At 32.0% G+C, this 11,206-nt stretch overlaps 2 protein-coding genes and 1 long non-coding RNA gene across 3 annotated transcripts; all 3 read left to right on the top strand.

Moving 5' to 3' along the window:
- Window positions 1-672: 672 nt before the first annotated feature.
- Window positions 673-1,487, top strand: LOC128667318 (uncharacterized). Its single transcript, XM_053736951.1, has one exon. The coding sequence runs from the start codon at window positions 956-958 to the stop codon at window positions 1,484-1,486; it is 531 nt and encodes a 176-aa protein (XP_053592926.1). The 5' UTR covers window positions 673-955; the 3' UTR covers window position 1,487.
- A 291-nt stretch (window positions 1,488-1,778) lies between these two features.
- On the top strand, window positions 1,779-3,249 carry LOC128667319 (NF-kappa-B inhibitor cactus-like). The gene has a single exon (XM_053736952.1). The coding sequence runs from the start codon at window positions 1,795-1,797 to the stop codon at window positions 2,299-2,301; it is 507 nt and encodes a 168-aa protein (XP_053592927.1). The 5' UTR covers window positions 1,779-1,794; the 3' UTR covers window positions 2,302-3,249.
- A 4,070-nt stretch (window positions 3,250-7,319) lies between these two features.
- LOC106694102 (uncharacterized) lies at window positions 7,320-11,145 on the top strand. The gene is made up of 3 exons (XR_001345369.2): window positions 7,320-7,405; window positions 8,378-10,979; window positions 11,058-11,145. It is a non-coding gene; the product is annotated as an uncharacterized LOC106694102 (long non-coding RNA).
- Window positions 11,146-11,206: the final 61 nt, after the last annotated feature.

Genomic DNA, 11,206 nt, shown 5'->3' with positions numbered 1-11,206 from the left:
AAGTGTTGACATAAAGATATGTAAAGGGTATCATATGATTCCAGATACGTAGTAAAATGAGCGATTTAATGGCGGAATAAAAAAAATGACCTAACCACTATCTGTTGAAAATGTAATATTAGGTGCACGCTAACGACACATGAAACATATTCTTTATGACTGTATCAAAGTAGGGGAGGGTGGGGCAGAGCGGCCCTCCTAAGCCAATTATTTTTTTTTGTGGCTTTCAACCATCAGGTCACTTCACTTTTGTCGTATTTCGAACAAATTTATGGACACTTATTTTTTTTTTTAAATTGTTTTCATCATCAAAAATATATTGTTTTCCCTTGACAACTATTTTTAGTTCATATTGCTCAAAAACAATTTTTTAAGGTGTAATAGATCGTTCTCTCGATTAGCTTAATTACTAATTGTTATATATTAAAAAAAAGCAATTCTATATTTCTTATTTGTCATTATTTTGAACCCAAAAAACGTGTTTTTTGATTTTTTAGATTACATATTATTTTGTATTATTTAAAAAATTTTATCAATTGAAAAATAAATTATTATTATTGAATGTTGTTAGTGGCTAAGTTTGCTTCAGCTTTAGAAAATCAGTCGAAAAATGGATTAGTATATTAAATTTTTTTTTTGATTAGAATTTCAGGGCCGTCTCGGCATCAAGGGGCTGCTCTGCCCACCCTCCCCTATAAGAGTTTATTTTTACAACTCTTGGCTGTGATAAATCTGTTATAATATGTTATATCGGCTATATATTTGTCTTTTTATGAGTAACTAACAAATCTCAGATCGAAAGCATATATGAAAGCTTAAAAACATCGGGATAATAAGAAAAATAATCAAATGTATGATATTTGTTTTTATAAATAATTTTAGGATTATCAGTTACGGTTGGCTCTCATAAGATTGCAGACGGTTTTCTAGTTCGCAAGTGTGCAACAAAGTAGCGATGGCGGAGAATGAACATTTTCGGAATGGTATAGACTACGTAGAATTAGTCAACCAAGAAGGACATACTTTCCACTATATCTGCCGCGCGGGGAATATGAACGAGCTGGTGGATATGGCGCCTGTCATTCTTCGAAACCTAGATCTATTGTTCCAGTACGATCACGAGGGAAGACAGTGTACTCATATTGCTGCGGAGTACGACGTTTCTAATGCCGTGATGAAAATTGAACTACTGGTGATGTTGGGTGCAGATATAAATTCACGGGAACTGAAGTTTGGTAATACGTTGCTTCACATTGCTGCAGGTACTGAAAATTACCAATTGGCCGAATGGCTGTGTAAGAAACCCGGTGTTGAACTTGGAGCGATAAACTTCCTTTACAAAACGGCCTATCATATTGCATATGAACGTCAGAATGCAAGAATGATGGAGATTTTGAGGGTCAACGGCGCAGTTTGTGACGATCCTATCGATATTGACGAATCTGACGAAACTTCAAGTGAAAGTAATGAAGGCATATCAATTTAATTTTTGTAAGTGTTAAATGCTCAGTTACCTATTATCTTATTTAACGTCAACTAATAACAAACAACATGAGTGGACAGTTCAAATCTTACGCATGACGTCAACATTGATACCATTTGCCAGACCCCAAATGTATTTCAGTGATAATATTTGATCTGTGAACTTTATAATAATAATCCGCATTGGGTGATAACTTGCTGCTGAGGGATATTTAATGGAACAATAACTGACCAACGAGTCATTTGAGCCAGTGTTCTCAATACGGTATCTACTACTGTATATTGACCCATAACGCAACTTTAATTAGCAACATGTTAGCAAAGTCTGGATTCAAAATTGTATTGAACGGCTGTTTAAACGATAGAGGAGATAATTTAGCGCACTACTTTAGTCGTCAAGGAGACGTCATTGACTTAATAGCCTTGAAAGAGGTTATTAATGACGACAATCGACATCTATTATTAGATTACAATTTCAGTCAGAGACAGTGTGTTCATATTGTCGTCTGTGAAGACAAAGTAAATGCCATCAAGAAATTAAAAGTACTCTTAGAAATGGGTGCCGACATCAATGGCCAGGAAAGGAAAGGTGGCAACACACCTTTGCACCTTGCTGTGCATTCCAACAACTATAAATTAGTTAAATGGTTGTGCAAGCAGCCCTCAATCAACAAAACAGCTCTCAATTATGCTCAGAAGACACCCCATGATATTGCCATTGAACGTATTGAAAAGAAAATTAATAACGCACTGATGGAGCAGAAGAAGTGGTACAAAATTATGCATCCATCAGGTGCTGATTTATCAGAAGAAGAGTAACGAGCACGGTATGAAGTTCCAAAATTTTAAGAGACCAGATTATTTAGTGATGAGTGAAAATGTGTTCTGATGCTTGATTGTAAAGTGACGTAACTAGTTTTTTAGTCTGTTAAGTATTTGTTTTCTGGTTTTCATATGATTTCATGTAAGTTTTGTTGCTCATCTGTGTCTAGTGTAAATGTTTTGTAAATTAACCATGTAATTAGGTAACTGAATATTTCATGCTATAATTATGCTATGTTGTTTGTATCTTAACTCTTTGTGTTTTCGATTATTCTAAGAAATTTAAATATGTTTATTATAAGATTGGTCTATTGCCCGGAAAAAATCGTGGCTGCTGCAGCTGTTGTTAAAATTACTTCAAATTGGTGTAAAGAAATGCTTTTACTCATTTGAAATAACTGGGACTACACATGTAGTGACGCCAACTACAGTTATCATGTTTACTAGAATATTTAGTAGTTAGAGCTGCGTATAATATACCTTTTACTTCATACTGGACTACCCGCTACTACATTGTTTTACCCCAATATTATGGTTTTTAGGCACCACAATTTTTTTCCGTAGTCTTAGTAATTAATTACTCTATAAGAATCTTTAACAACATATATATTTTTTGTCAAAATAAACTTACTAATAACCATTGTTCACTTATTATTTAAAATAATGTTTTATCTTTTTGACATAATTGGGATAAATGGATAAACAAATTTTTGTCCTCCAATTTTGCCTAGAAAATTCGGTAGTTATGGGATAAAGCAGGTGATGTTTTTATTATGACCTCTCAGCGGTCAACTCACTGCACAATTTTTTGCTGCAATTAAAAAACTGGTAAATTGATACTAAGATGGAGTGAGTCCAAGAATATAGATCGACGTCTTACTCACATGTTTATCGCAAGACGCATATAATAAATCGCTTCTATTATTAACTTCTATTATTATTTTGTTTACATTGAAATGAACGATGACAAAACGGGTGTAATTTTTTTTTAAATTTGCATTACTAAATACTTATTGCCCGATTTAAGTTATGGTAGATCAGATTATTGCTCTAAATTAATTAACTTAGAACGCTAATACGTGAGGTAAAAAAAAAGTTGTCTTAAAGGTTTAATAGCTTTTGGAGTTTATAATTAATTTATGGACCATATGTGGTTGGTTAAAAGAAAATATTACGGAACGTTGACTGATTTGTAGAAGGTTACATAAATAAAACAGCTTGTGTAGGGTTATTTTCAACTAATAGGGTATTGAACTGGAACGCCGTCGCCGAGCAGTCTCGGGCGCCAGCCGTGAGAGATTATTTGGCGCTTTAGACGTCGAGTACATGGATTCGAATCTCCACAAGAACAAGATTTTTTTCGGTACATCTCGGGTCCAATGCTTCGGGAAGTCACCACAAAGGGGTTGCCTTTACTCGACCAGGTTTTCTAGGGTTTTTCTGGTCATTGTGGTGGGTTCGTTTACATGCTTAACACAGGCATATGCAGTACAGTATAGAATGACCGCTCTGACTGTAAAAAAAAGTAAGGCGTTAGGTAAAAAAAATTAGGGCATCAAAATGTATGGGAAGAATAAAAAAAAGCAATTTGAGGCTCGAAATCTCTAATTTAAAGATTTTTTTTAAGTCATGCCTATTGCGTAATCCTAATAAATAATTCGAGACAGAAATCTTCTAAGTTCTTTGGTTTTGTTTTTGGGTCTAATAATAGGAAAAGACAATTGAAGACAAAGGTGTAAAAGGTCTCTACAGAGACCGTATACTGCAACTCACTAATAATAATTAACAGGGCATTATCTTTGCGAAATGGATTTTTCGTGATAACGAATAACAATTTAGCGTTATCTCAAAATTTGACAACACATCAGCTATCAATAATTTATTTTCCATTAATAGGTACTTCAAATCTTGCAATATTGTAGATCCTATAAGGGCCGACGAAGGGACATTTTGATTTTTTGTTCCTTTCATTGTTATAATTATAATCGTAGTTTATGTCAACAAAATTTGTTCAATATTTTTTATCATTATTTAGAAAGCTTTAAGACTTTTCAATGACTTAAGAAGATATTGTCGTAGTAATGTAACTTGGATGAAAATTAATTGAAAATGTATTTGATAAGTATCGCGGTTAGCGCAATGGAAACAACGTTGTCATATTTGTTATTATAAATTTGACTGCATACAAAATTTTTAAAAATCTTTAATCTTTTATTAGTTTCAATGGGGGGGGGGTATATATATATATATACTCCCCCCATAGTAACTAATAAAAGATTAAAAATTTTAAAAATCGAATCATTCTATTGTATCATCTTATTATAATTATTCTATTGTCGATAATTCTATATTGATAAGGCTAGTAGTGACATTATTATAATTACCATCTAACACGACAGTCATTAAAACAATTCAATTTGCGGTATAGGCCTTTATTTTATGGAGATCGATGTGGAATTTATATAAAGAATTATTTCATGATTGATAAATAAATTTAATTGTTTTGTTATTTGTAAGCTTCGTTGCAAATACAAGTCCATAAAAAAATACACGTAAACACACACATGAATATATGTGTGTATAAATACACATGAACCTGTACGTGGTAAGAAATAGACAAATAATTAAAAGAAGGCAGTAATAATATTACTTGATAACTCACGTTTAGTCGGATGATTTCATAAATCAAAGTAGAAAAAAATAGTGATAACAGAATAAGATATCTAAGTTTCATATGTCAAGTATGAAAAAAATTTCCCCAATTTGAAATCAATGAATCATCATTTTTTAACTGATTTCAATGTAGCTTAAGAAGAAGGCTTATTTTTTCCTACAGAAACAAGTCTTAACAGCTCTTGCAATATAAGATTGAATCATACGAAAAACTAATGGATGTTTAGTTATTAGAAGAAAGTCTAATAGCTTTCTTAATGGTGAACAAAAATAATGAACAAATATAATTCTGCACAAGATTATCCAAATCAGTAGACTACGTCACTTTGTTAAAGAGTATTAAGATCTATTTCCCGAAACTTACTGAGTTTACAATGCCTTTCGCTTAAAATTTTCAAACAAAACCTGTTTCGCTTCATTTTGCTTTCTATAGCATATTTTATTGCTCATATTGAAAATTTCTTATTGACAACCATTCCTGGTGCGATTTGGGTGATATCCCATACAAATTGTTCGAGTCTCTCGACTAGGAGGGATCGTTATCATGAAATTTTCTGCGTTGCAGATCATTATGGCTAAATCGGTGGTAGAAATTTCCCCTTCCAGGATTACGCTCGATGGTATTGCACTACAGAAAGTAGAAATTTTTACCCACGATCTCTCCATATTGATGCAGATACTTGACGATCAACCTGTCTCCGTTAATGACTTAGTCGATGGTAATTTCGTTTTTCATCAAAATACTTCAAATATAATACACTTTGATTTTTAATATCTATGACACATGTATATATAATCTATCTTAGGCGCTTATCAGGTCACATGTTCTTGATTTTTTTGAGTTTTTATAGGATCAGATAGCCGGTCATTTGGAAAATAACTCTGAAATAACGATAACACCAAATTAAAGTCCAGATTGCGCAAAAATATTATTGTTATTTTTGTTTAATTACTTTTTGTATAAATTGAGCGTCGACATTTAAAAGACCACTTTACTGTCTTCCGTTCGTATAGAAACACACATCTGATTTATTCTTTACGAGGTATGTTTACATTTTTTTATTGCTTCCTGAGACAACCTATCGTTACCATGTCCCCAAGGGTGCTATTATTCTAAGATCGTTGTTAGCGAAAATACAATCCAGGGTTCTGCTTGCTAACCAAATCAATGGTATTAGAGATTTCACAGCAAATTAACCTTTTAGCTTTAGGGGGTCTCGAAACATCTCAGTGTGTGTCGAGTGGGGAGAGCATAAACCAAAAAGTGTCGTGGGTTGACATGCGTGTAATGTGAGAGTAGTAGTGTACTGTGCGTCCCTTCTCACTTATTTTAACCCTACTTTGTGCATAGTAACAGCGCTGTAGTTAGAATTGTTAACATGGCTAAGGTAAACACTGACAGAAAAAAATCAGTTCTCTATAATATGCCGCCATCATGGGTGTTACAGTCCCATTCTAGATTCACAATAACTTGCCTGAATATAGAGTGGGGTTTGAAGATCGAGCATTAGAGGCTTAAGCTTAGTATTTCTTTTTATTCTCAGGGAAAGAATCGCGCGCAGACTCATCTACTGCAGCATCATCTCCCATGGGTAATATAGCTACTGATGTAGACGACATCACACTATTGGTCACAGTCAAGCCAATTATAGAATCTCTACTCAAATACATAAATATTATCGCTGACAATATTCATCATAGTCAGCCCATCAACGTTCAAAATGATGAGAAAAGTAGGGTAGCTAAACTGCAAAAATACAGGTCACTTCGTGATGTGTATCTCAAAATTCTGCAGGACGAGATGATGCCGTACCTTGAGCTCTACAAACAAAAAGTTGAGATTGTAGAAGATCTTGAAGGACCAGTTATTGTTAATAAAAGAATTTTTAATAACGTCATTATTGGACTGGCGCACATAATGATGATGTTGAAAAGAGACATTGAATGAAGAACAAACTCTGTTGAAATTTATTAGTATGTTTATAGACCCGTGTAAAATAGCATAGTTAGAATTGTCAACTCGAGATAAACTGTTTTAATAATAAAAAAAAGTCAAGATATTTTTTTTTTTTTTCGATGTTTTTAATTGTAGAACTCCACGAGTGCAGATTTAAAAGTAAAACAGAACAAGGTCAGTACTGCTAGTTCACTTGCAATTTCGTCGTCGGAACAAGCGAACGTAACCTCTCTTAATTTTACGATATGTCGCAGTCATCTTCTGATAATAAGTGTTTTATGGTTGTGAAGTTTCTTGAATTACCTTTTATGGATGAAAAAAATTTGTATTATTGTGTTCATAGCTCCTGGATAGTTCATCGTACACAAGAGTATGTAATGGTTGCATTTCCATTGCAAAATGAACTATCACCATCGCTTTTTGATATGAAGTACAGACAAGTCCGTATTGGAATAATGGAATACAAAACCGGTAAGTGCCCGTATGAAAAAATCTTATATCCTAAAATTATACTGAATAATATAACACATTTTATATTACAATATAACTATTTATATAAGAAATCATATATATTAAAATAACTATTTTTTTGCCGTTTTAATTATATAATTATATATATTCAAAGTATACAAACATGATACATAATATTATATGTTGACATATATTCAAGCTATATGAACTCCATATATTGAAAATTATATTATAAACACATAAGTCATTTTATAATGTTAATATATAAGCTAATATATATTATCGACTTGTAAAATTTAAAGTCTAAAAGATTTATTCCAAGCCTATATCAAGTTGTAAACCCAAAAAAGCTTAATACAGTTTTTTTAAGTCAGAGTTGTAGATTGAAATCCCCTGATTGAAACGCACACTTACATGTAAACATCTATATGGTCAGATCTACTTAATATGTACTGAGATATCCGATCTTCCTTTATTAATCTGTACCTTTATTTTCTTTCCTGAGTTAAACTGATAAATTGAATGTTCATTTTGCCGATTGAAAAAATATTTATATTATATATTTTTAAGTATATTATCCAATATATAATGCGATATGTTGGAAAAATATAATGAAAATTATTTTTTTTTTATAGCAGTTACTATACTTTAAAATATATGTCTCAATTATATTTCATTATATTGGAATTTATAACCAGCAAATTATATTTTGAAAATACACAATGCTCTATAGTAAAATATATATTTTCTTTTATAGATTATGTTATAAGAAAAAATATACTTTCAAGTTATATGAACACTATATTCAAACATACATAAATTTTCGCCGTTTTATATAATTATATATTTTCCTATATAAAATAAAAATATACATTTTTTTCATGCGGGTGTTTATTTCATATATCACCCGTGGGCACATCCGTCATTTAATGATGTCTGTATGTTAACTTTTTTTTATTATTTTTGTTGCAGATAAATATAAAGATGGATTGAAATTCATTCAGGATAAAAAATTTGGACATCAACTGAAAACAGCTTTGACGTCCCTGCAGCGACTTTCGGAGACGAAATTATCTAAGTAGCCTAAAGTTTTGCACGTGTTCAACATTATTTTACTGTTTCAATGTATTCCTGTATCATTATACTATCAAAATATATGGTAAAATGGAATTTGAAACTGAAATGACTGAAATGTTTTATTTATTTTCCAGTATTTTTGAAATATTATGCGCTACTTAGCATATTCCATAAACAAAACTATAAGAAAATCAAGTTGTCTACATTGCTAGCATTATTCACAAGCCAGTAATATCCTGGACAAGTCGTCTGATCTTAAAACATTTTTAAGTTCTAAATAACCATGTCAAAAATACTGGAAAATAAGGTACGGATTTTTTACTCAGTTACTAGTGTACGTGTTTCGCGCGCGCGAGTAGTTTTTCATATATTTATTTCAATGTATATTTTCGTGTCGTTTGCATATATTTTTTTTGCTTTCGACCAATCAAGTAATCGGAAAAGAGGCTTTATATATTTCACGCCTTTTTTATTTAAGGATCGTGCACTCAGGAAATTACATGATCATGGTTATTATCAGGCGGATAAGCCATCTCTGCAATAATTTATGTAAAAAATTGATAGAACAATGTCCTGATGACGGTCATGGTCACATAATTTTTACGGATTAATTATTTTATTAAATTTAGTGGCTCATCCAAATAATGGTGTTTTTGTATCTTTAGAATACGCCTGATATGATTCCAACAAAATACTTCGTTATACAATTCATTGGAGAGCTTGAGGAATACGGACTAGGATACGTTCCAATTCGTTGGGTAAAATGTCGTGATCCTGAGTATATACTTACTTTATATCCACCAAGGGGTGAAATAATACCGGAAAATTATATTTATAGTAACGAACGACCGTTATCATATTGGAAGCCATATTTAGGAATAATAATGTATGAAACAGGTGAGGTCTTATAATAATTTTAGCAATTAGTGTTAATTACTAACTTTTTGTGCCTTCTTATTGTTATTCTATTTTTGTTAAATTGCACTGCGAAGCTGACCCTGAGTAAAAATCTTGCTTAGTCAATGTCCGTAGTTGTTATTGGCGTCGGGAGCAAATCACAATAAGCTGGTAGTACGGAAAATAATTGTGGTTGCTATCCCAGTAGCTGTAGTTGAGGTTATTAAAAGTTGGAGCTTAGAAATATCACCACCAACTTGGTAGACCTGAAATAACCTCGCCCAGTAGTAGCGCCAACTACAGTCATTAGTGTTTACTACAAATTTAGTTGTTAGTACTGTTTATGTATCACTCTTTAGATTTGTCCTAAAAGAAGAATATACTTCCTGTTTTCACCTTTCTTCAATTAATTATGAAAAGCGCATGCGCTTGCCTGTTTTCGAAACCCTATTTTATTAGAGTGGGAGTAAAAATATAAAACAGATAGTATTTTTATCCTATAATTCAACCGACTCATAGATACTAATTTATGCTAAAGATTTTTTCGATATTGTTATTTTATCTCATTCTCACTCTTTGATGGCCATGCAACCGAGGTCACCTTATTTAAATATTCAAATATTGACATTTGCATTTATTTTTAATTGTATACATTTGGAACTGATAGTTATATATACGAATACATATTTAATACCACTACGTCTTGTGTGGAGAACTAGTTGTTTACTCAGATGTGAAGTAATATCATTGGAGCAATTTGCTGCTAGGAAAAATATATTATTGTTAGAATTTTCTCTTTCAGATATTTTTGAATACGGAATAATCTATATCTTTCACTACAATTATCTCCGTCGAACGAATCTACGGTCATTATATCCCGTTCACCATTAATGTCAGTCTTAGCTGTGAATGTTGTTGAAACAATGACGAAAAACCATTAGAAATTAACGTATACGTTAAATATTTACTAAATTTTATAACTTAAATTTGAGTCTTCAATGTTCACTACTACGTCTTAAGTATCATTAAATCATTGACATATAAATATTATTCGTTTCATTTGACTGACCTTTACATTATTTGCATGCTTTGTTCTGTTGTTACTGCATAATTAAACGAACATTTTGTATTATAAATACCAGTTCCAGTGAAGAATAGTCACTCAGTTATAAATGCTGGAGGAAGAATATTGTTAAAGAAACAACGGTATAATTTTCAAATATTTTTCTGTTTGCTTTACTTTCTGTGCTACATCTAAATTACTATTCATAAATAACGTTAGACTTCGTCAGAAAGGAATAGAGGGACTGCATCGGTCTCGTTCGAACACAGTGATAAAAATAGTTTAGTTTAAATAGGAGCGATATGGAAATGTCTACTCACTGGAAGCCCGAGTCCCTGACGAAGTGAACGTATTAAGTTGCCATAGTATTGCGAGATAACAGCCGATACTACGTAAATATAATAGTAGTATGAAGATAATGTAATCAATCGTATAAAGGAACAGGAACTATTTAATTCTTTTCCACTAACAAATCAGTACTGATGTTCAAGTGTATGAATGGTTTCTTGGACTATTACATCAGGACTATTACGTCAGGTAAAAAGATATTGTGTTGAATACTTTAGTTGTTTTTCATCTAAATACATTATATACCTTTGTTTTTCATTTTTTCAGACAGAAACGATGCAGACTTATCAATATCACGTGGCGAAATTCGCGGAAACACATTATGATAATCTAGATAAATATGTATGCGTGCCAGATTCTTGGATAAGACGGCGTAGAAAAACGAAACAAAAAGTTTCCGTTGTTTACTTTGAAGG

This window comes from Microplitis demolitor, chromosome 2, assembly GCF_026212275.2.
Source record: "Microplitis demolitor isolate Queensland-Clemson2020A chromosome 2, iyMicDemo2.1a, whole genome shotgun sequence".
NCBI lineage: Eukaryota > Metazoa > Arthropoda > Insecta > Hymenoptera > Braconidae > Microplitis > Microplitis demolitor.
Note: the sequence above shows the minus strand (reverse complement) of the source record. Positions and strands in the feature narration are given on the sequence as shown.

Bases quoted from the DNA above. Each gene is read 5' to 3' on its own strand.
- LOC128667318 (XM_053736951.1), top strand. From the start codon at position 956: ATGGCGGAGAATGAACATTTTCGGAATGGTATAGACTACGTAGAATTA.
- LOC128667319 (XM_053736952.1), top strand. From the start codon at position 1,795: ATGTTAGCAAAGTCTGGATTCAAAATTGTATTGAACGGCTGTTTAAAC.